Below are 26441 nucleotides of genomic sequence, written 5' to 3' on the forward strand. Positions count from 1 at the left end.
CACAAGTGGAGAGCAAGCAAAGACTAACATGATTTAATTTCTTTAAGAAAGACAGCATTCTTTCTTAAACATCTACTCTATGTATTAAAAAACCCTTTAGAGATTTTTTATCTTCCAGTTAGTTTAATCAGATTTATTTTCATACATTCAACCTAAAACTGTTGTAAATGATCCCAAATGTGTTCTTGTTGCTCAGGTACTACATTGCATATAAAAAGAAAAAATAAATCTTCTGAGCATAAAACTGAAGTTATTATCTTTGGACCGAAAGAGGAATAACAAGAGTCAGCACACAGCTAGAACAGCTAGAAACGAGAGATCAGGATGGAATCTGGGCCAGATAAAGACAGTTACGAAGTCGGCCTTCTATCACCTGAAGAACATTTCCAGGATTAGAGGACTAATGTTCCCGCAAGAGCCAGAGAAACTCATCCGTGAATTTCACTTCAGTCTCAATGAGTATTGCAATGCTGCTGGCGTTTTCACTAAAACCAGGAAGATAGAGCACATCATCCCAGTTCTAGAGTCCTTATGCAACCAACAGAAAATGACACTGCCTCTTTAAGAAACCAGAGGTTAGGAAAGCAGGATAGCCTACCTAACAAATAGAAAATCTAGATTCCACTGTGTTTCAGCCAATCAGAATGCAGCCTGTGGTTGTAGGTCCCGCCCTTCTTCATTGTTATGTGAGTAGCAGAGAGCGACATGAGGAGGAGTCTGTGGAGCTGCGCAGCGTGAGAGTTTGAGTAGTTTAAAACCGAAAAATACTGGACATAAACGTTCAACAGACAGATAGCAAATATTTTTTGCCGTTTATCAGACAACTTCAAAGCTGGAAGCAGCTGACGTGTGTAAACAGACTGGAGTTTAACGAGTACTGTTGGGCCTACCTAGCTAGCCTCGTTAGCCCTTATTTGCTGTTAGTTTCCTGAAAGTTCATCTCGTTCTGCTTTCAGCTAAAGGTAATGTCTAAAATAAAGTATATAGGATACTTTATCCACGGAGAAATGTCTTATCACTGTGGTTAAAGAATAAAAAACATACCTTGATATGTTATCTAGTGCCCCACATGTTGGGACTGAGAGCCACCTTACTGTTGTCCCCATCGTGAGCTTGGTGAGCATATTCTGGGCTTTTCACTTAGATTTTTATTCTGTCTAGCATATTATTGTTGAATAATAGCATTTATCTAACTCAAATATAAAATTTACTTTGTTTGGGTAAAATGTTATGTTTTTCATATTGTTTTTGAAAAAGGATTTTACAATTTACAAAAAAGTGACTTGATAATACAGTGAAATACTGCATTGTGGTAAAAGAGAACAGTTTTATTGCAAGTTTGATAACAAATTGATGGAGTTTTTGGACGGTACCATTTGGACAAACTGTTTTTTATTTGGGATGTTATAACAAACTGCTGTGTGGGAAATTCTCGTCATGTGAATGGAGTTGAACTTGAACTGAAACTGGATTTGATCAATCATGGTTCAGCACTCAAGTTAACAGGGTGCATCCAAAATGAATTCCTTGAAATCCAGGCTAAAAACTCGCCTTGTTTGTTGCTTTTGACCAATATAGCTGATGTGCATTGATGATTTTGATGATGGAATTTGACAAAATGTTACTGCTTGTTTCACAATTGATGACTGTATGATGTTTTTATGATGTAAAGAATTTCATCTCCCTTGTTGCAGAAAGGTCCTGTGCAAATAAATAATACAAATAAATAAACTTTTTTCAGTCTTTTCTGGCCTCAGGCGTTATGTTTGTTCCTCTTCAGACATCCTCACTTACTCTTGATTAAATCCATTTATTTATTTTATTTTAAAGTAAAACTTGGGTTTTGGCAGCTTAAGCTCATTTACTGAATCCTGTTATTCCACACAGGTTGTCGCTCGACATCCAACATGTAGCTTCTTGCTGGAGGTGGAAAAAGATCGGCTGGACTGTGTGAGGAAGCTGAAGGAAGAGGAGGCTGCTGGCGACGATAAAGGTTAGTATTTTTTAGAAATATCTGTCATTTTAATGAGCTACAGCCTCTGCACATGCTCAACATGTTGTAGTGAGTTGTCTTCGGCAGTGCAGACAGAGCATCTGCATGGAATAACATGTCATTAGTTGTTATTGCAAAAACAATTACATAGCAAACACTTCTGTGAATTTCATAGCAGTGGTGTGAATATGCAACATAGATAGCAACTCTTTGCTCATGTCTTCTTTTTAACAATTCAAGAAGACTTTTAAAGAACTGAATTTTGTTTAATTATTGCTTTTTAACTTGCATAAAATTGCCTAATTGGTCAAATTTTCACCATCCCGTGTTAATTTTCTTTTGCTGTAGGATTGTGAGTTAATCAGCATGCAGTCGCTTTAGTTTAGTTGCAGGAACCTCAGCATTAAACAGATGTTTTAAATTAATCGTACTGTTTTTCTGATGTCCTTGTTGCTGAAAGCATCTTTAAAAGAGGAAACATGAAGAGGAAGCACAGACTGAAAAAGCTTTTTTTAAAAATGTCTGGTCTTAAATTTAGAGCTTTTTGTTTCAGATCTTGTTAAATCTGGTGATTTTCTATCTTTCCTGCTAGATTCAGAACACATAAACAAACTATAAAAGTTCAGGGCAGGTCTTCTTTGAACAATTTACTGGACTAAAAATGGATTACAAGCAAATCATACTTGAACTAAACTGGATTAGAGAGGCATGAGATTTCCTCTACGTTTGCCCAAATTTGGATGACGGCAACGCTTGTTATGATTCTATCAGAACAGGACTCTGTGATGGAGATGGGTTTCTTTTTGCTGTTTTCTTTATCACAGGATGCAAAAATAGGCAGTGGAAATGGTGACATTAACATCAAAGATGAAATACTTCTTGGTGGGTGGTTTTCCATTGATCATTAGTTCCAAGATGTTTGCGAAGAATCCACATCAGTCAATCTGAAGAATATCAATCACACACGCTTCTTCACAGTAAATGCTCTGTTTATTAACTCCTGCTTCTGGATCTTTAGTGTCTGCAGCCAGTGTTACAAAGTAGAAAAAAATAAGATTTTGGAAATGTGACAAAATGGCTGAAATTTGACAGAAGTTCAGCTTTGCACTAAATGCAGAAAGATTCAGCAGGAAAGAGTTTTCTATAGATGAAGCTGATTAGTTTCACGGTTTCTCTGGAAGATATGGCTGGCCTGAAATAAAACTCCTGAGGTGCATCCCGTCCTGTCTGAGCTAACTCTGCTGTGTGAGGAGTATTTCTCAATGAGACACACCTCAACATGTTGGAAGCATTTGGACTTTGCAGTAAAAATAGATCAAAGTTTGCCTGCAGCAAAAATCCATATTTAAAGGAGGTTTAGGGAGTACAGTTGTTCGATTCAGCTTGTTAAAGTGACTTCTTCTTACATTTGGCTTTTTTAAGAGTTGTTGCTTAAAACCTTGGGTCTCGCCTCTGATGTGTGTTTGTGAAAGGATGGATCACTTAGTCTGAGTTTTTTTCATGCACCAATGATTTTGGATTGGTGTTGGAGTTGTTTTGCCCCCGGGACAAGTACACTCACACTCTTTCCTCTCTCCTCCTCTTTTGTCGTCTCTTACCCTCCACTACCGCACTTCTACTTTCACATTCTTTCTACCCATTTATCCACTGACTTTTTCTTTCAATCTGCTGATATAAAAACTCTGGGAGAGGATGGAATCTAAATTTAGTTTTTTTTTTTCCATTTAGTGAAACATTTATATTTGTTGCGGCCTCCAAGAGAATAGCCTGCTGCTGCTGCTGCATTAGACGTCCGCAGGGAGCTGTTGCGCGGTCAGAAGTGGTAGGCTGGAACAAATGAGCCCCATGTCTTGAAACCTCTCGAGGAATAGAGTAATATCTGTACAGCAAAATCAACATAAGAGCCAATCAGCCGGAGAGAAAATGCAGGATGGATAGAAATGGAGAGAGGAGAAAAGACAAAAACTTACTGCAAATATTTAAAAATGTGGAAAAGGAAGGAGTTAAATGCTGGTTAAAAAGTTAAGTCTCAACAAAAACCAGAGTTTACAGCATGATTGGTGAGCTTAAATTCAAAATGTATAAATATATTATTTCACCCAAATTGATGTAGAAGATGTTTTCAATTAAAGCGTACAGCTAAAGTTCTCTTTGTTAAAGAACAGAAGGTGGAAGTGCTGGTCCTGTTCCCAGAATAAGCAAAAGTACATACAGAAAATGGACTATATGCAATGGAAACTTTTTCAAATTGGACTGGATCAAAACTTGAGTCGGTAAATAACTCTGAAATTAAATGTGACCTCAAATAGTTTTGTGTTTTTGTTCAGATTTAGACAAACAAGCAAAGAGGTTCAAACTCTTTCAGTTTCAGCCATTTTGACCCTTTCCCAGCAGCGAAACGTTCAGATCAGAAGTTGAGAGAGTTCCCAGGTTGTAACTGGGACCTTCTCCTTTAGCTACTTTTAAGGCTCAGACGCAAATATTTGTGGGAAAATAAATAGTCAGTACAATGACTTTGCCTCACTTATGTTTTAATCTCAGCTGTTGGGAGTTTTCTTTCTTTTAGCAGTAAATATTTGTTTAAATTTAGAAAATAGTAAAAAAAAAAAAAATAATTTTTCTTGCACTCGATCTTTGCCCTAGTGGGTAATTTTAATGTGAAATCAAAAACATAAAAATCATATCTTCAGTTACGCCACTGATTGTCTTTTGAACACCGAAACGTTTTGCTATCTTTAGAGATGCAATAAATTCTGTTAATAGAAACTGCTGATATGTAAATGTTGCAGCAATAACCCCGTTGTACCATTACTTAATGTCTACTCTGATGAAGATTCACCCAACTCAGCATGCTGAATGCTTGACTTGGCTGACACGACGTAGTAGGTGGCTCAGCTTCCTGATTCATATGGCAAACAATTATTTAACCTTTTTCTGTTCAAGAACTTGAACTTTCTGCTTGAGATTATCATGTGAGGGAAAATTAAAATACAATATGACAAATGTTAGGAAAACTTTGTCAATATTCCGCTTATGTTGAAAAAGCAAGATTTCACAATTGCAACGTTTCTTTAAATAAGAAATGCAATTAAAATCACATAAAGAAGTTTGTTCATGCAATAATAAAAAAAACATGCCATGCCATCATCTTTTACTTTTTCTCCAGAAATATTATCTGATTGTTGATCAAGTGACTCATGTGATGCATAAAAAGTGTCTCCATTGCAGTTATGCTAAATACAGTAATTCTGATAAAACCACCTCATTCTAGCACAAAAAAATTGGAATGTTTCCATTAGGTGAATTTATTTTTGTAATTCCAATTTGTACAATTTTAAGGTTAATTTAAATGCAGACAGCAACACCAGGAAACCTACTTCCCCTGCATTGACAGATTGTAGAGTTTCTACTTTTTTCTCTAATATGAATGCAATATATATTATGCAAAGGAAGCACATCATAAATGATACACTTACTGGATGTCACAGGACTTGATATTTCACTGAAAACACATTCAGACCTTTTGACAATAATGCCTGGAAATAAACCATCAGAGAAGAAGAAGAAGCAGTTTGTGGATCGTTACAGCAGATAAATGTGTTGATTGATCAAACTTGGAGAAAAATCAGCAGAAAGATTTTTATAAATATCTTTTGGTCTTGAGCTCAAATAAAAACAATAGAGAAATTTTGCTGTAAGTAAATGTCTCTGGAAATATCTGCTGAACTAGTTTAGATTTCAACGCTACACATTTTGACCTTCGTGCTCTAAACTAGATCTGTCAGTGTCTTTAATATTTTCTGACAAAATAGCTATGCTTCAGATTTTTGATATGATCTTCAGCTGAGCAACATAAAAATGTCACATCCAGTTTGGGCTGCAGCTTTGTTTCTCTCTCTGCATTATTTTGGGCCTGTTTTATAGTATTTTTACAGCTATAAAAATGCTAGCAAAGGATCTTTAGCAGAGATGTTGTGGAGCAGAGCTTCATGTGACACACACTGTCTCCGCTTATCTATCAGTAAAAAGCCCAGTTGACTGTTTGCCATCAGCAGCGTAGCACCATTAGGACTCACGCTGAGAGCAGGAGGAGCTATTTCTGTCCAGAGTTTATTTGTTGTCTTTCTGCAGGGTCGGTGCTACCCTCATGTCAACCCAGGGTCAAGTTTCTCTCTGTTCAAACTTTTAGTCAGCTTGAGATGGATGCACAGACAAATATGTACAGACATTTTCTTCTTTGGTCTTGTTAGTGTTGGGTAACGAAAAATGGGACCGCTTTTTAATTATTCAGTTTTTTATGTAGAAATGTGCAAACGTCTTTTTTTTTATCTCTGGAAAAGATGGTGGCTTAAATTGTTGTTTTAATGCATAAAACAAAAAGATCTAAAACACTTTTTCTAACTCAGGAAAAGTTAGTCTTAAAAAATGGACACCCTTCTACTAGCCAAATCTCCCAGATTTTTCTATTTGTTGATTCTCAGTCAGCTCTTTTTGGATTTACTGGAATGATTTGGATCTCTGTCATGTTGTGTCGTCCAGTTCCGCTCCAGTTTTTATTTTGTCTTACAGATGGTTTCACTTTTTCTTCAGCAAATAAAATTTGTGCAATCTTTTTGATATTTTTTTAATTCTTCAGGCATGACTGTTTTTCCCTTTGTCATTTTTTTCTTTTGTTTTTTAGACTCATTATTGCATCTTGCAGTCCGCTTTCTTTGGCGTACAATGTGCAATTTTTGGCCCATTTCAAGCCTATTCTCCACTTGTACGGCAATTTTTGGGACAAATCATGCATAATGCAGTATACAGGCGTTAATTAGAAGCGATTACGGGGGATCTGCAAAATGTGAAAAATATTCACGTTTTGCACATTTTTGTACTTCCATTTGGGTCTCAGCTTATTCCAAACCAATAAGTATTACGTTTTTTGGTGTCTGGAAAATGAGCAAATTCACTCTACGCTGTTAACAAGCAAGAAGAAGCTTCAGCACGTTTGGTCAGCTGGTTTTATCGCTGTATCAGCTGTACAATGGCTGCTGGAAAAGAAAAGTATTTTGTTATTGACTTCCCATCCAGAAACCACTTTCTCCATTCTTGTTGGTTGTGCAGGAGGCTCTACTATTTCTTTTCAAAGATGTATAATTCAATAATTTTGCATCTGTTTGCAACAATCACAAGAAAACAGTTTGCAAATATTGTTTCAGTTCAGCTCGTGTTACGAAACTGTGTCGAGTATTTTACTAAGGAGTTCTGTTTGTTTTGGACAGAGTCGGGATGCAGAGGAACCTGGGACAACATCGCGTGTTGGGACCGAGCTGAATTTGGAGAGACAGTCACCATCCCCTGTCCTCGAGCCCTCAAGTTATTATTCAGCAGAAATGGTAAGCTATGATTTAATAAATCTGGTGAAAAAAATAATAAAGATGTTTTTTTGTTATTATTTTGTCTTTTGAAAATGATCTTTAAGCAGGTGTTAAACATACATTTCATTAAACCCACATTTCTGGTTTTAAAATGTTTTTTTTTATTGGTATGATGTAATATCCTAATTTCAAATATCAGGCTTTTTAACAAAACAAGACTTAATCAACAAAAATAAAGGCTTTCAAGCATTTGTGCATAAGTGTGTTTCACATGGTGATACATTTCTGAAACAATAAGTTCTCAAAGTAACATAACATTTTTAAGGGCACAAAAACATCTCATTATTAAATAAAAACAAAAATGTAACATTTTGCAACATATTTCTTTGTCTTCAATACAATTCATGATGCAACTGTGTCTAGATTGCTGCAATCCTCCAGAGACTTTCATGTTTTTTATTTAATGCATTTCTAAATGCATTTCTAAATGCAAACAGCGAGTCAGAAGACAGTTTTCGCTCAGCAGACGTTCTGTCCTTCATGTCCCGTGATTCACCCTCACTTATCGTCTCGTCTGAGTGACTCTGCGGCTCCTGGATTCCCTCCTGACTCCACATCACATTTTCCCTGCACGACAGTTTGGGTTTCTGCTCCGATTTCCAAATTGATGACTGAACATTATTAAGCACCCGGCGGCGTACAGACACTTCTCTCTGTGGGACAGTTCCTCCCCGCCAAAGTCGCAGCGTTTTTACCGAAGCTTTTTATTGAAATGTTTCACGCTTACGCAGTTGGACTAACATTTAATAACATTTAGTATCTACAGGATGCTCCCTGAAGTTCCAGAATCTCAACCTTTGTTCATTCTTTCTTTTATTTTTATTCATTAGAAATATAGCTTTTTACTTTTGTTGGTGATTGGAAAGTAACTTATTGATGTGACTTGTGTTCATTGTGTCAATCAGGCTTTTATGTGTCATAAAAACTATTTTTGTTTCTATCAAAAATTTAAATGTCATTTACAGCCTACATCGGCCATTGAACATAGAAAAAAAAAGTACATCTTGTCATCAAAATGTACTTTTGCAAAAATTTTCAAGAAAAAAACAAAACTTTTAGCTAGAAAATTTGTAGATTTGCACTCAGAAATTTTGAGATTCGTCTCAGAAATTTTCAAGAAAAAACATTCTGTGAGCTCAAAATGTCGTAAATTTGTGGGAAGTAAATTTTGAGAATAATTTCATTTGTTTTCAAGAGGGTTAGTGTTGCAAATTTAAAAATGTTGGAAAGAGGACTTCCAACTACAAACACTTGTTGGATTCTTGTTGGAAAGAAAGAAAATGGTTAAAATACCAGTTTAAACCATAAAAAAAGTACTTAACAGTTAATTTCTTTTTACATGAAATTACAATAACTAGCTATTTTTAGACAATGGATTGGTTAATTTTGTGCCTTTTTTTAGAGCACTACCTTCTTAAATTTGAGGATTTGCTGCTCGTTGACCTTTAGAAATCACTGCACAGTTTTCTCAAAGTTTAGCATTTTTAAATGCAGGGATTTAGCTTTTGCCTTATATCTTTCTCAGTCTAAAACCTGAATATTTCCGTGCTCTACTCATCCAAACTTTTTTCACTCCTGACCTCCCCCTGCCCTGAGGTTCCTGAGAACTGCAATATTCTGCAAGCATTGCACCCACGGACATAATCTGGGGGCTTCGGCTGGGTTTAGCCTGCAGGATAACAGTGCAGAGGGTTTGTTAGGGGCACAGTAAGGGCAGACGTGTGCTTACTTCCACTCGGCAAGCCAGTGATGCTTTGAGCTTCTTGCAGTGCATTCTGGGCTTCTCCAAAGGGAGCTGAACTCGCAGTGCACCGCTCTGATTTTGGCAGTGAAAATGTCCCTCAGCACTTCACAGTTTACTGAACATGGCACTTATTTACAAACGCAATTAAGCTTCTTATCTGCTCCAGCAACGAGACGGGATGGTTACCGGTAATTTTCCACAACTTGTGAGATGTTCACTGTGTTTTATACATGGCCTCAGGGAAATTGTTCTGGCAGTCTTAAAGTGTTAAAGAATGTTTCCTTTCTAAGCTCTACACGGTTCAACGCTGCCCCCAGGTCATCGTCAGATTTCTTTATCCTGTAGTTTCTTAGAGTCCAATTTGCTGTGATGCTGCTGCATAAAAATCTCATAAAACATGTTTTTAGTGACAGACTGGGAGAGAAAATCCAGACTTTTGGTGGAAATGTTGAATCTTCTTATCACTAAATGTTCCACTGACCTGATTGACACCAGATTAAGGTCACAGTACATTGTGCTTCAACGCCATGACCATTAATGTCTAACTGGATTATAACAAATTTACATTCTTAGTATTTGATCTTGAGCTTTCTGCAACATTTTGTCACAATGATACCCTAGAAGTATCCTGTTTTCTTTTTTTTAGTTGACCATAAAATTGCATAAATTGGAATTACAAAAATAAATTCATTTAAAGTTGCAGTATGTAACTTTTATTTAAAAAAAATGTTTTTAACGTATTTGTTAAAATTGTCACTGTGTCGTATGAGACAGATAATCTGTTAAAAAGATTGATCTCCTTCACCTCTTCCCTGAGCAAAAAACATTGCTACTGACGTCTGAGGAAATGCAGTCAAAGCCAGGAGGAGGGGCTTAGCGCTGTCAGTGAGCCGTGTGAACGTGCTGCTAAATGTGCGAATGGCAGAGAAAAACAAAACATTACACAAAAAACGTTTAAACACCATTATCCGTAACCAGGACGGCAGTAAAACCCGCCCCTTAGCTCTGATTGGTTGTTTCTAGTTAGCATTTGGAGCATTGGAAAAAGGCAGAGAAGTCATGAGGAGAACATGCAATCTCCATGCAGACAGACCCCATGATGGGATTTGAACCCAGGACTGTCTTACTGCAAGGCAGCAGTGCTAACAACTGCCCCACCGTGCAGCCCATTAACTAAAATATTAATCCCTAATTTTCTTAGTTATGTTTTTTTTGTTCTTTATTTAATTTGACACAGAAGAAAGAAACAAACAAAGTTTTAAGAACTTTTGACTGGTTAACCATTCAAAATGTTTCAAATGTTTAAAGCTTTTTCTTCTCGCATCATGTCTCATCTAGGATTTAAAAGAATTGGATAAGAACCTTTTAATGGAAGAATAAATTAATATTTGCTTTACATGAAACCAAGAAAAAGAATCAAACTTAAATGAAATCTCTCCTATGATCCATCATGGTTTATCTGACTTTCATGTTCACTGAAAAAGTCAGATATTTGTGCTGAAGTTTATTTTTTTCTGGTATCTCACCAGTTTTATGATGGGCTGCATCATCCTGCCTTGTTCTTGGTCATAATTTGAAGCATAATCCTGCTGTAACGTCCATTGGCGCGGTGTGACTCCATCCTGCAGGCTGCATTACTCTCAACTCGTAAATGTCACGCCGTTTCACCAGCCTTTCATTACGAATTCTGTGCAGAACGCCTGACTTTGTGGCAGAGCTTTCCCTCCTTAAGTGTTTGACTCTTTCTGTTACAGTGAGAGCTTTGATGAAATATTTACACCTGCATAATTGAACAGCACAGATGCTGCTAAAGCTGTACATGTCAGCTCTGCAGTGTGAAGATCTTTATATTTTTAACCAAACTTTCATTCTGAATGTCACAGCTACTCAGAGAAAAGGTGACAAAATGGGTTTATTCAAGTCTGTTTATTCTCTCAGGAGCAGTTTAAGTTAAATATACTGAGAAGACAGTAAAAATGATGACCTTTGACAAAAAGGTCATGTGGTTTTAAGTTTAAGCTGCATAATTTAGTATCAGGACCAGAGTATCAGAAGTTTAATATGTTTCTCCAGAGAAACTTTTTGTTTTTGTTTTTTATGCAGGTTGAAATATTTTATCAAACAAATGTATTGTTTTTGCTAAATTATATGCAATGTCTTTGTTTATATATTTTGCATGAATTCCAATATAATAAGTGGGGGGGGGGACAGATTAAGAACTCCCAACATTATCTGTAATCGTTTAAATGTTGGAGAGTTGGAAATGTGATTAAGTTTTAGCTTTGTGTCTGTGACAAAATGGTTGAGATTGAACTTATTTACCTCTTGATGTCTTAAATATATTTCTAAATTTCATAATGCTTTAGTTTGAACATTGCTGTTGTGACTTTACTTCACATATGGGGTTTGTTTGTGGTAACATTATGTTGAAGTTTATGCCTGTATATGTTTTTAAAGCTAAAACTACTAAACCATTGGAAAGATCTGAATGTTCTAAGATAAATTTCTAATAAATTACATCTGTTTGTTTCTTTTATAATCACCATTATGTTTGCATATAACAAAGTGGAAGGTTTTTCCTTGTATTTATTCTCTTTGTAATAAACTCTAAATAAAGTTGTTCTCTATCAAATGTTTCATTTTGCAGACCCTTTAGTTGTGTAGATGAGTTTGTAAATTAGATCAATAATGTCATTCCTGCTGCTTTGCTTAGAGTTGTCTGTTTGGTTTCACCTACTTTCTACCAATACAGACTAAAAACTAGTAGGATTTTTGGGATGGGAGTTTAAGATGTCAGATAATAAAATTTACACTGCAAAAACAAATCTTACCAAGTATTTCTGTCTAGTTTCTAGTGTATATAACTTCTTAGATTATGAAATTAGACAAAACTTAAAACTTTTTAGCAAGTTATAGGAGCTTGTTTTAAGATTGATAATAAAGTACTGGTTTCACTGACAATTTATTTTACTTATAAAAAGACATTTTTCCCATCTAATAAATGAATTAATCTGCCAGTGGAACTAAAACTTTAATATGAAGAGATTATTGACACAAAACAAACTTCTTTATTGTCCTATAAAGTTACTTGTAAATAAATAAAATGTTGTCTCATTTAAAGCATACTGAGATATTTGCACTAGAAACTAGACTTGGTCGGACTTTGTGGGTTTTTTTCAGTGCAGATTATGTTTACTTCTCACTTTCCTTCGCACTTTGACTGCACTACTTCAGTTTCCCTTTATTTCTACATTTGAAGCAGTTGTGCAGCCAGATCGTCGTTGCTGCTAGTAGAAATATTTTTTTTTGGACTCGCCGTGATTTTTCTCGCTTCATCTTTTCTTCCCAGGTAACATCAGCAGGAACTGCACGGCAGCCGGCTGGTCGGAGGTTTTCCCAAACATCAGCAGCGTGTGTGGGCTGGACACGCGCCAGGAGAAGGTAGCGTCCCTTCCCTTTGGATTTACTCTGTTTTTAAATTCCCACCAATCTTAGACAGATCGTGCCTGTGATGCTGACAGGAAGCTGCAGCATCGTCAGGATCATTAGTGGCCTCAAATCGACGAGGCCTGCAGGCTTGGCTGTTAATTAGCAATGGTTAGTGGCAGGAGGTTGGATCGTTCAGAGGTCAATATGCACAACGGTTGAGAGAGATGTTTAGTTTGGTTTCTCCATCAGTATATAAAACCATTTGCTTTCAGTCATGCAGCAAATCGATGTTAAGTTGTTCATTTCATGCTGTCAGGCACTGACTGAGTGATGGAGCACAACTGTTAATACTGTAAATCTGCATTAGATTGTAGTTAATAATGAGGGAAAATGTAGTTTCTTACTAATCGAGTCTGTGTTTAAAAGAAAAGTATTATAACTTATTTTGTATTCTATTCTGAAATTTTCTTCACAAGTAACAAAGTTACTGACTTGAAAAATAGCAACAACAAAAAGCAGCTTATATAATGCTTTAGAAATTTCAGACAACACTGCAAAATTTATTTAGTTCTCTTTATTTTAAAAAACTCGTTGCATTTGTACATTGTACACAAACCCCAAAGTTTCCTAATAGCATTAATTATTTTATTTTATTTTTTAAACTTGAATCTATGTATAGAAAAACATTTATTGATTAAACTAACTCCTGGCTGCTGATTTTTATTTGTTTCTCTACTCACTCATGGTGTTTAATGTGTGCAAATGTAAATGCCAAAAATGGCTAATAAGAACTGCATTTCTCTGAAAAAGACTCATTCTTCCTTTTGCCCTTAAATGTCTTAAAACAATCTTTTTGACAAAAAAAGTGCTTTTTATTATTGCTGCTGGTGTTGGCACAATGAATTGTGGGATTAGCTTCCGGGCCAATCCCCATGTCATATAAACTAAACTAAGCTAAGGCCTTCAACTTATTTAAAGTGCTTAGTATAAACGTTTAAAAAGTACGTTTAAATCTTCTTTAAATTTGCTGGACTTAGTTTAACTGTTTTCAAAACTTTTACCAAAATCAAGTTATATTTATTCTTTTTTTTCCCAATTAAATACAATGTTACAATTTACAGTGTACTTCACACTTCTTGACCCTTAATTATATATTTAATGCAGCACAGAGTTAATGAGGTGGCGCTCGATTCAACTTTATTTACACCATATCTCTCTTCAACGTGTGTATAAGATCAGAAAAACTGTTGAAAGTTGCATTAAAATTAATTTAAATGAAAATAAAAGCACCACAGAGTCTGTAGTTATCTACAGATAACTACAGACTACAGACTCTGTGGTATTAAAAAGTCTCCATTGTTTGGATCTTCGGTTGTTTTTGTTCCCGCTAACCGTTGGAGCATTCAGAGATTTCCCACAACATCCCATCAAAACGGCTGCAGACTTGTTGTGTTTCTTCTCTACCTAATTAAGGCTCTGCAGACATTTCAGTGCTGCTTGTTTTTTTTTTTTTTTTTAGTTTTTCAAACTTTATCTTCCTCCCACCATCTGCAGAAATTCAGACCTGTGTCTGAATTAAAGAAACATCTGATCATTTATCCACACTGAGTAAAACACTGGAAATGTTTTGTTCAGATGTTTAAATAAGTATGCTCTGATAGCTGTGGATCTGCTGTTCTCAAGATTTTAAATAAATTGACTTTGTCCAATTTAATTTGGTTCAAAGGAAGTGCTTGCTCATATAATCACATATTTCACCTTTTAAAGTTTGTTCTGATGTGTTCATCTGCTTCAGTAAGGCTGGTGAAGAGACACAACCTCAATGAAGGCTAAAATAAAAGTTTAACTTAAATTAATTCAGTGGAGGAGGTCTGCAACCTGACATTTCAAAAATACATGCAAGTTAGTTCATTGCAGTTTATTTAAGGCTGATTCAAAATAAATGTCACCTCAATGCACTTTACAGCTGAAAATTTTATTTATATTCAGTAATAAATTTATGCTGTGAACTTGAGAAACCAAAGTTAAGCTTCTTGTTTGTGCAAACAGGTTTAGAAAGTAAAGCTGATTGTAATTCCTTCAGTTCCTCCATCTTGGATTGAATCGAAGCTGAATTTGTAAGAGTTGTAGTTGCAGCCGTAACTCCTTCAGACATACGAGTTTAAAGAGTCAGGAGAATAATACATACAACGAAAACACAAAGTTATTGGCAGAAGTGGGTCAGCTGATTTAGAACTCTATATGTGAGCAGGAGAATTTAAAATTCTGTTCTGGATTTAACAATGAAGGGAAGCTAAAATAGGAGAAATATAATCTCACCGCTTCATTTTACACTCTAACAACTTTTTTACACTTCATCGTATTATTTGCTCAACAAATTTCTGATTCATTTTTGTGTTGTTTAAATTCAGAAATTAAATAATAGACCTTAAAAAAAAGTATTTTAAAAGGGCACTTTTTTCGTCTAGGGGAAAGTACTGTAGCGCCACCTAGTGTTCATCTGTGCACATCGTCACATAGAAATGATCATGAAGCATTTTCATCACTAGCTTTTTTAAAACCACTTCTGGATTTTTATTTTTCCTCTTTCCTCAAACATTTGGACCCTTCAGAAGGAATTGTGGTATGAACAGTGTTTGGCCTCTGTGTGTTTGCGGCTCAGTCAGGGTCCCATTCTTCCTCTGAATCGTCCATTGTGCTCCTCTAACTTCCAGCTGGTCTCTCTGGGTTCAGCTTCACTGTTGACACTCAACCAAACAGCCACAACATCCTAAACAATAACAAGCTTCTGGCAGAGAAAATTGGACCGTCTCTCCAGACAAAGGAAGACAGGACAACAATTACCGAATGCATTCACAGATTTTTATGTATATCTCACAGGAAAATATGAAAAAGCTTTCAAAGTGCCAAAAACTCAGGTTTTTGTTTGTTTTTTTTAAGATGACTGAACATAAAAGAAAAGCAGCGTGACAAACGTGGGCAGGATTTATTTTTCTGAACATCCAGACTCGCTGACGGTCCAGTTCAGGTTTTCCTGGACAGAAAAAGCAAAATAGAGTAAATATGAAACGTGTGTTTCTTTTATCAAGTCTTTGTCAATTTTTTAAGTAAAGTGAGGAAACAAATTCCACTGGTCAGGAGTAAAATATGGAATCTGAAATGGATGGATGATGAACAGCTCAATGGAGAACAGATGGATGGATGGATGATGAACCAATGGATGGATAAATTAAAGGATGGATGGATTGATGTTGAATAGATGGATAGAAGGAAGGAGGGGCAGATTGATAAATGTTTGTATTAATGGACAAATGGATGGCTAGACAGTTGGATGGATGAATGGATGACAAATAGATTGATAATGGATGGATGTTGAATAGATTGATAAATAATAATGGATGGGTGGGTGGATGAACAGTTGGATGGATAGATGAATGGAGAAAAGGATGAATGGGTGAAGAATAGATTGATATTGAATGGATGGATGGAAACACCAGTCATGGTCATAATGTCCAAGGAGACATCATGTTTTGACCAGCTGTTGGGCGATTGGATCACTGCCTGTGACTCATTACATTCTCTTCCTCAGACTGTAATTTCCTTAGTAAGTGAACATTTACACCAGAGAAGCCCAACTCTGGTAATCAGGTGTCTTTTCTAACATAAACGATGATGATGATGTCATCGGCCCCGCCTCTAACAGAAGAAGAATAAAAATGTTGGATTAAATGTTGCAGATTGAGGCTTCCATGCTCCACTCGTCCGTTTCTGTATTTGTTGCTCTCCACGCAGGTATGAGAGTCATTTTCACGTCAAGCTAAGATGTTTCTAGTACCAAACCGAGGTTTACGAAGCAAAGAGACTGTTTTGAATAAAAACGTTTATCTCTAACAAAGCCTGAATAATTATGTTCACATTGGTAATCAGCGTTCTTTTCAAGTTTCCTTTCACCCTCCAACACAGTCGAGTTAATGAAGCTCTTCAGCTCACAAGATGCACAGAGCTGCCTCTCTGCACCAGCTCTGCAGCGACCCACAAAAAAACCTTCAAGAAAATCACTTAAAAAAGAAAACAGTTCACGGACTTGTTTAAAAAACTTAGAAAATGATTTTATAGTGAGATTGTAAATGATATTTGGAAGTAAATACAATTCTTGTTGATATCTAAGTTTCTTCAAATTGATTATTTTTCTGGAAGATATGTAATTTCAATAAGGAATAAAAAAATATTGTACTGCTTTCCAAATTTTACATTCCTATTTAATGTGTATTGATTATTTTTTTGATGGTCATCATCAAAATGTTTCTTACTGGTTTTCACTGGTTGGTGTTTCTTTGACTTTATATTTTTGTGTTTTTATGACAAAGCACTTTGAACTGCTTTGTTACTGAGATATGCAAATAAATTTGAGTAATTCATAAATGTTTAACAACATTTTTCCCAGTCGAGAAAGCATTAAAAACAATTATTTTGTAAATCTCTAAAAAAAAAATTACAACCTTTAGTCAAACTTTTCTCAATATCAGTTTAATTTACTATAAATTTCAGGTTTGGTTTTTATTTTGGTTTTAATTCTTTATTGTGGTTTTGTTGTTATTTTTTTGTTTATATATCCCTATATTCCTATTTTAGGTGTGTTATTAGATGACTATTTAAGATATAATGTCTGGAAAGCATTCTAAATGTAAAATGGTCATTTCTATTTTTTTTGTATGTTTTATATTATGTATTTTGTTAAATAACGGGAAAAAACTTCCCTCAGCATCAGAAGGTCATTATTTTCCAAGTGAAGGTTTTGTTGGAACATTTTTATTCATTTTTTTGGTATTTAAGACGAGTTAAGTCCTGTTTCTGTGGAATAAGTGACTCTGCTGCTGTCATAGCGGATGCAGAGAGCTGTTTGTCATCTGGATTGACAGCTGCTCTGGATAACGTTTGTCACTGCGGCGCCTCGAGGACCACTAGGAATGTCAGGAGATTATTTCTGTCTTCATCTCCCTGCATGAACCTTCAACTGCCCAATATCCGTCACAGGAAAACCAAATGGAAACACATACCAGGGTGTCCATGTGCATATCTTTAAAACATTTAATGATATGCACATGGACTTCGGTACGACATGTCAGCCGTGAAATCCACCTTCTGCTCTCCACTCTGCTCCTGTTTTCTGCTCTTTTTTTTGTTGTGCAACCGCGGCTTCCTCCTATTTGCTCGTTTTGTGTCACAAATTGCCCATTGTGCTGTCCTCTCTCTCTCTCTTTCGCTTCATGTCACCCTGTCCTGCTCTCCTCTCTTAATTTCAGCTGAAATCACCGAGCTGTAAGCAGGCTAGCTCAACAGAAACATGGAGCTGTGATATAATAACGCTGCAGTCAGTAAGACTTTAAGCTTCTAATGCTGCTTGTCGTTTAAACTAGTTGATCCAGAAGGAGGACTGAACGATTAGTGGTCTCATAACTCTGTCTTTATTGTTTGACCCGGCAGCAAGCCGTTTTAATCATTGTGCTAGAAATCTGAAGCTAAAGTTGAGTTTATGTAACTTGAAGCAAATGACTAGAATATATATTTTTAAATTACCTTTTCTAGTTGGTGAGCTCCAGCTAACAGAAGGCAGCTCTTTTGCCATCACAATATTTGAAACGGTCACTTTTTGAATTTATTGTCCAGACTAATGAATTGTTTTTAAAAACATTAACTCCCTTACAATTTGTACTTTGTATAATCCTAAACAAATCAACATAAAATATTCTGGACACCAGACATAATATGTTTTTGCACCTGATAGTCCGATAGACTCATTTCGATTATAGGAACCAAAGTGCAACATTTGGCATTTTTAGCTTCTGCGGTTTGCTTTCACACTGCATTTAAAACCAGTAGTTCCCCCCGTCTCCTGTGGGGGCACTGTGCCACAAACTGCTGAAGGAAGCAACGCAAAAACCGTTCAGGAAGACAAAAGCACAACTTCCTTCTTGTTGGTAAAAGACCATGAGCTATTTCTCCCGCTAGCGCTAGACAGTTCGTTTGTTTTGGTTGCATTTACCCAGAATGCCCTGTGCTGTAGTTCCCTCAGTTAGGATAGGAATGCAGTTGGGTAACCCTGCTCTCCTCACCTCGTCTGAAAGAAGGCTGATTTTATATCCGCTGAACTTTACTTGTTTCGATTTGACTATATGTTTTAGATTTTAGAAAAGCAGTTTGTGATGGTGAAACAGAAAAGGTTTCTTTCTGGCATGCTCCTAAGATTGATGTTACATTTCCTGATGTTGATGACTGAAGATGCAGAAGGCTGTATTTTAATTGGTCTTTGGTGTGAAATGCTTAAATATTGGGATAAATGACATTTATCAAAAGTCTGCTTTGGAATCTATGAAATCTTGACGATATGTGTAATACTTACTGTGCTTTTTAATTTAAGTTTTTTGAGCACTGTCTCTGCTCTTTGTTTTGGTGTAAGATTTGATTATCTTGAATTTAACTACTTTGTTTTTATTAAAGCATCATGGTGTAAAGAGAATGTTCTTGTTGAGAAATAAAGCATTCAATGTCAAATAAAAGCTTCAGTGCTTTCTTACGGGGCGGAGAGCATATGAAACCACATGAAAATGATTTAAAGTGTTTTCTGTTTGTCCGCAGCTGGTCTTCTACGTGGTCGTTCAGACGTTGTACACACTGGGTCACAGTTTGTCTCTGATCGCTCTGACGACAGGCACCGCCATCCTCTGTCTCTTCCGGTAAGACCAAATATTTCTTTTTTCCCAAAATTTATTTATGCTTTAACATGAGGTACAGTGTAAAGGCAATGCAATGGTTATATAGTTACAGTGTACCTTTAACTACAAACATAATTGTGCTAGAACAAGCCCAATTATACCCACATATATACACCTACACGAAATACATAAAATGGATCAAGTCAAAGTAAACATATTGCGTTGGCGGACAGAAACAGATATATCATAAGATAAACAAAATAAAAAGGGACCACAGTACTAAATATATGTAAATTTCTTTCCCTCAACCCATACAAACATACACTCGAAAAACGAGAGAAAAAATAAATAAATAAATAAAATAAAAAAAAAAAATCAGGTGCCAGGGGATACTTCTGTTAATGTATCAACCAAACTTAACTCAAGGAAGAAGATGAAAGAAAGAGAAATATTGATAAGAATAATAAACATCAGCTACATAAAGTAGGTATTACCTTATCAGTCCGGAATATTAGGGAAATTAATCTTTCTAAGGGTTCTTAATAAGGGGCTCCACAAACCCAAAAATCTCGTAGAAGAGCCTCTTAAAGTAAAACGGATTTTCTCAAGTTTAATGAAATACAGTGTATCTCTAAGCCAGTGGGTATATGCTGGAGGTTGAGGCGACTTCCATTTTATTATAATCACTCTCCGTGCCAAAAAAGTCAAGAAAGCCAAGGAGGATTTCTGAAAGGAGGACAGGGTGGACTGTGGAGGTGCAACTCCAAACAAAGCAGTCAAGGGGTCAAGCTCCAATTTCTTGTCAAAAATATCTGACAGAATAGCAAAAACTTTGGACCAATAGTTAGAAAGCTGAGGGCAAAGCCAGATAGTGTGGATCAAATTGGCTGGAGAATGTTGGCATCTATCGCAGGCAGGAGAAACGTTGGTGTAAAACTTGGCCAGACGTGCTTTAGTATAATAAGTGCGATACACAAGTTTGCATTGAATTAGATTATGTCTGGCACAAATAGAGGACTTATGCACCAATGACAGGATTAGTGTCCAAAGATCCTCTGAAATGGTCTGTCCAAGGTCTTCCTCCCAAAGTGATCTATAGGAATTCAGGGTTTGTGGGCGTAGAAGCGTGATTTGATTGTAAATAAAAGATATGGCTCCTTTCAATTTGACAGTAGGTTTTAGAAAAATGTCTAAAGGTGAATCTTTGGGAAGGTTGGGAAAATCTGAATAAGTAGAGCGGACAAAGCTGCGCACTTGCAAGTATCTAAAAAAATGATGGCGCGGGATACCAAACTTTTCAGAGATTTGTTGGAATGAGGCAAAAGTATTATCAATATACATATCATGAAAAGTTGAAATTCCTGTTCTCCGCCACGACAGGAAGATACCATCTGTGAGAGACGGCTGAAAGGTATGATTTGAAGCTATAGGGGAATAGACAGAAAGAGATTGCAAGCCAAAATGCCGTCTGAATTGCATCCACAGCCTCAAGGATGCATCAACTAGTTTATTAGAAGTATAAGGTTTCGTTGAGGACTGTAATGGTGAATGTAGTAAGGCTGCCAAGGACACAGGTTTTACAGAGTTGGCCTCCATAACAAAGACCAAATATTTCAACAGTATGTTATGCATGTTATGTCTATGGCAGCATGAAAACATGTGCTGCAGTAACTGCGGTATTTAATGTTTATTTTTTAGCATTTTCCTTGAAGGTTGATTTTCATAAAATCATTAAAATTATTATTCACTCATTTTGTATGTGCAAAATGCTTCTGACACAGTGTTCACTCTTTGCGTCCCTCATTCTTTTTCTGACTGCTAAAGACTTGGGTTTTAATGCTGATTTATCTTTTGTGCCCTGCGAATAACCTTACAAACCTGATATACAACTTGTTGGGGAATTTTCTTGCCTGTCGTCTTTGCCTCAGTGTTGGCTGATGAGGCAAAAATGTCTCAACTCATTGAGTTTCACTACTCCTGCCATTATAATACTGTGTGTTTGTTTGTGGTTTGCTCAAGACTTTTACTGACTTGTTACAGAATCTTGACCTAAATATGATAGAAACCATTTTGAATGAATTAGAGTGAAAACTGTGAGACGGATAATCTCATCCAACATCAGTGCTTGACCTCACAAATGACAAAATAGTCAGCGGCCTCCAATAAATATTTACATTTTAACACACAGATTTAAACTTGGTAAAGCTTTAATATTAGAAACTGGACATCATTAAAGTTTTAGTGTAAATACAAGCCTCATATGTCAACTATTGGATTTTGTACTAAAACTGTATTTTAGGCATTATCTGAAAATTGTTGAATGGAAACCATAAATAGGGTGTCGGAAAAAATTTTTAAACTTTCCAACTGGGAAAACTGACGACACATTTACAGTATTTGACCCTTTTCTTCACTTGTTTTATACTTTCTTTTAACGGTTCTTCAAACTTTGATTGTAAATCTCCAGGTTGCACAGACAGCAGGCAATCAAACTTGTAATAATTACCTCATGCTAAGCATCTTCAAGCTAGTAATCAAGACCCCAGAATAATTAAGACACTTTTGTATTCAGCTCCCTCTGAATGCTTTTAGGTATTAATTTTCTGTCTAAGTTCTTGTCTGTTATGCTTTATTCAAAGTTTTGCACTTGTCATAAAAATTAAATGTTTTTGTTCCATTTCCTCCCTTTTTTCCTTTCATTTGATTGAATTTTCTTTAAAAATCCTTTGAAAGTTTTTGTTTGCCATCAAAAACTGAAGCCACATTTTATGTTTGAAATATTTAATTTTAAGCCACCAAAGTCTTTGTCCATGTCTTTGTCCCTCTGTGCTTTAATTGGACAGATCAATAGAGCTTGAGAAAGAGCCTCCAGTGAGTTTAATTGGATTTTAAATTGACTCTGCGACTAATGGATCACATTTGCATTTCACAGCTTTCTCATTTCTCAAGTTAAAAGTGTTTGTTTCTGCAGGTCATGAGAAATTTAATTATTGTTTTCAGCTCTAACGTTTTAATTGCATTAATTACATTTTTGAGAAAACAAAATAATCACCATTGCAAAGAAGATAGAGAAAGTTTTTTATGACTAAGAGAAAAATGTTGCACCTCCTAAGATTATAATTGAAAAATGTATAGATCAAATGTTTTTTAATCATTGTTAATGCTTTTAAATAATTCAAACAACACAATTTTCTGGATGATAGATTGTCCTAGAAGTCGTTTTGAAACCATTTTCAAGGTTAGTAACTTTAAATTCTAGCAAACATTCAACAAAGAAACCAGAAGATATTTTAAATATCCCAAATAAATAAATAAATTAAATAACCAAAAGAACAACAAAAATTAGTTTCAAAGTCTTTGTAAACATTGTTTTTCAAAACAGGCGATAGTTGAGTCTTTTGTCAAACTTGTTCTAATTTATAATGAGATTTATTGCTTATTGCGACAGCTTATGACTGTTGTATTGTCATATCAACAAATATTTTACTAATTTACCTCTTTTATCTTTATTTTGTGCAACGTTTGCACAGGAGGCTCCACTGCACCAGGAACTACATCCACCTCAACCTCTTCATCTCCTTCATCCTGAGAGCCGTGGCCGTCCTCGTCAAAGACGCCATCCTCTTCAACCGAAGCTCGCAGTGCTCCAACCAGCCGTCTCTGGTGAGGTCACGACTTCTCCTCAGCCAGAAAAACGACGAGTCACTCCAACATTAAGGGATTTCACAGAGACAGGCACAGTACAGTAAAAACAAAGCCACAAATTATACCAGCAAGAAAGCAGTTCAAAGGGCTTTACACCATAAAAAATAATATGAAACAAGCAGTAAACATTAAATTTTGTCATCAAACAAAAGCACATAAAATAGTTCCATCAATGTTCCATTTACTACTAATCAAAGGCAACTCTAAATTGATGGGTTTTAGCCTTGATTTAAAGGCACGCAGTGTTTCGGTATCTTTTTAGTTTTCTGGAAGTTTGTTCCAGATTAGTGATGCATAGAAGCTGAATGCTGCTTTTCTGTCGTGGTTCTGGTGAAACTGCGGCCACTGCAAACAAACTAAAACTCAAAAATCCAGTGTTTAAATGTGATGGGGGCATAAATCTGTGGTTTGCGTGTTTGTTGGGTTAATTTTCTGCCGCTTTCTGTGCAGTCACGTCCAGCCTGAATGCACAATTACTTAAACCCGGGTCAATGACTTCTGCTTTGACCCAGGAAATGAGGTCACATGCAAATGGGAGAACAACCCATATTCAGTGAAGGTCTTACTCAATTAGAGAATATTTCTAGGTTAGATTAATATGGAGAATTTCTTTTTGTTTTCAAAACGTTACATTAAAAATTGCATTAAAAGTGACAACTTTGCAGTAGAAATGGTGATATATTCACCTCTTTTATTCATTACACTGCAGTTTCAGCCCAGAAGAAATCATACATTTTATTAAATTATGGTCTGTGAGTTGTTATATGTATTTATTTCTTTATTTCTTTGTTTTATTGCGGCACATACTATGTTTGTAATATCACCTCCCAAAACATTTTACATTTTCCCATCTTTACATAATTTCAGGAATTGAGTCATTTTTAACAAGGAAATGTTTCCAGGTTTCAGTGTTGGAGTTACAAAGTTTTCTTTTCCTAATGTGTTGGACTATTTATATTTATCACTATGAAGATGATTTTATTTATGTAATTTCACTCTCAATATTTAAACACGTTTTTAGAAACAAATTTAGACCCAACAGGATTTTTTATCACAGTTCTTCATGTTGTGAAACCTTATTGTACTTCCATAACATCCTCAGTGTTTCTGAGCCCCTAAACCAATAAAAGTTTATTTTCTTTTGCCCTTAATCTGACTTTACTCATGTTTGTCCTCTACCTGCTTACATCTAACATTGGGAAAATGTTCTGATAACTGCAGGGACTCTGAACTTTAAACTGCTTGTGACATTATGTGCTGCAAAATGACGTTTGTCCTCCCAGTGACCCAATTTTAAAGCAGAATAAAAAGCATCACAAACAGATTAATTAATTCTGCTGTTCTGGTCAGAAAGACATTTTAAAAGTCCAACAATAACAAGTAAGTTTTATGGAGTTCTGCAAAAGTTTTCACACCTCTTAAAAAGATTTTGCTGCAGTCCATGGTAACAAAAGATGCCTCAACAGAGTAAAGACCAAGAGGCGCTGAATACAAATGAGCATATTTTCATTTGAATAATATTGGTCTCTTTCCACCTCCCCATTACACGACACAGTATTAGGGCACAGTAGGTAGAAAAAAAAGAGTAAACTCTGAAATTTTGAGATTAATCTCTGAAATTTTTTAGAAAAAAACTGTCTGAATTTAAAGATGTAGAAATTTGTCAGAAACTTTCTAGAAAAAACTTTGAAATGTCTGAGTGTGAAAACTTGAAAATTAGTTATCTTAGAAAGCTTAGAAATGTTTAGATTAATCTCAGAAATTTTGTAGAAAAAATATGGAAATGTCCAATTACTTTGGAAAGTCAAGAATTTGTGACTTTTAGAAATTTTAAAAAGTTGAACATTTTCAGCTTTTGAAACTCAGGAAATGTCCTTTTTTTATTTGGAAATTTTCTGTAACTCTTAATATGGTTGAATATTTTGGTGGAAATTTGCTCCTTTTTTCTATCTAAAACAAACAGTCACACCATTTGCAGTGAGTGTATTACTGCACATATTAGAAACCAAATTTAATGTTGATTTGTCAGAAATTTGAACTGGTGTTTAATTAGCAGCTCTGTGTGTTTCCTTCAGGTGGGATGTAAAGCCAGTTTGGTGTTTTTCCATTATTTCATCATGGCTAACTTCTTCTGGCTGCTGGTGGAGGGCCTCTACCTCCACACACTGCTGGTGGTCATCTTCTCCGAGAACCAACACTTCATCGTTTACATGTTTATCGGCTGGGGTAGGTAACCCGATGAATGGCAGATTTAAAAAATCATTTGTATAATATAACAAAAGAGGCATTTTTCAATGTTTGACATTAAATTAGATAAAACTTTTTCTGTTGTCCATCTGTTCCAGAGTAATAAAAGAGACTGTTTTTACTTTAAGTTAAATTTTCTTTCTGTTTGGTAGAATTGCTAAATAAACATTTGGATTTCCTTCCACAAGCTTCCCCCAATAATTTGTGGGAATTTTTGTCCCTGTTTTTCTTAAACAAAGTTTTTCAGTTCAGACCGCTCATTTTCTATAAAACTAACATCAGGGCTTTGTAACCACTTTTCCTAAACATTCACTCTGTTTACCAAAATCCACTTTGTAACTACGTACTTTGGCTCTATTTTTCAGGTCATGGTCTCATGGAAGAGCCATTCATACCCAAGCTTTAACTTCCCTGATTGTGTCCACATAATGTTCTTTTCTCATGATATCTATTTTTGGAGTTTGTATTTTACAGTCCAGATGTTGTTTTTAGGCTTGCAAGTTTCCCCATTTTCTTCCAAATGTGACATTGTTGGTATATAATCCCATATTCTTGGGAGTAATAAAATATTTTTGAATTAAATCTAATTTAATTTGTACTTCTGGGGTTGTTTTTGTTATTATTTGAGAACATAGACTATATAGTTCAAACGTATCGACAGGATGTGGGAAATCTCAGGATGTATTATTGTCTTACAGAAATCACTACAAAAAATGGCTAATTGTTTTTCAAGATTTAGTTGGAACTAAGTGGTGCATTAATTGTTGCACTTTTTTCATGCATCAGAAAGTTTATTATATGTCCAAAACAAAAGAATCTCAGGAAACACTATGAAATTATAAAAAGTAAATTTAAACCTAAATTTTTTAAGACTACAAAGCACTAATAATAAGAATATTTGAGAAAATAAGCAAAAACTGTTAGTAGCAGAGGACTGATTTTTCATTTTCAAAGTTCTTCTTTGTGATTTGATATAAAAATCTCTTTTATTCAGGAATCCCCACTGTGTTCGTCTCTGTGTGGGTAATGACCAGGATTTACCTGGAAGACACGGGGTGAGTCCCTCTGTTACCCATCTGTCCATAAACAACTTCACATCTGGCTCACTCCAACATAAGATGTGTGAAAATAATTAAAATTTACTATTTTGAACAATGTAGAAAAATCCAGATTTTAATTTGACTTTTTAT

At 35.6% G+C, this 26441-nt stretch overlaps 1 protein-coding gene across 2 annotated transcripts in view; it reads left to right on the top strand.

The window, feature by feature from the left end:
- vipr2 (vasoactive intestinal peptide receptor 2) overlaps positions 1 to 26441 on the top strand; it is a 45791-nt gene that overhangs the window by 15926 nt on the left and 3424 nt on the right. The window contains exons 1-8 of one of the 2 annotated variants that reach the window (XM_028021631.1): positions 989 to 1116; positions 1888 to 1993; positions 7258 to 7371; positions 12507 to 12598; positions 19223 to 19320; positions 22830 to 22962; positions 25080 to 25230; positions 26246 to 26306. In XM_028021631.1, coding sequence (XP_027877432.1) covers positions 1051 to 1116; positions 1888 to 1993; positions 7258 to 7371; positions 12507 to 12598; positions 19223 to 19320; positions 22830 to 22962; positions 25080 to 25230; positions 26246 to 26306 — 821 coding nt within the window. In that variant the 5' untranslated portion in view covers positions 989 to 1050. Of the gene's footprint in view, positions 1 to 988; positions 1117 to 1887; positions 1994 to 7257; positions 7372 to 12506; positions 12599 to 19222; positions 19321 to 22829; positions 22963 to 25079; positions 25231 to 26245; positions 26307 to 26441 lie in introns of those variants that run through there. The other variant, XM_028021632.1, reaches the window with a different exon arrangement.

Source organism: Xiphophorus couchianus, chromosome 6 (assembly GCF_001444195.1).
Source record: "Xiphophorus couchianus chromosome 6, X_couchianus-1.0, whole genome shotgun sequence".
Lineage (NCBI taxonomy): Eukaryota > Metazoa > Chordata > Actinopteri > Cyprinodontiformes > Poeciliidae > Xiphophorus > Xiphophorus couchianus.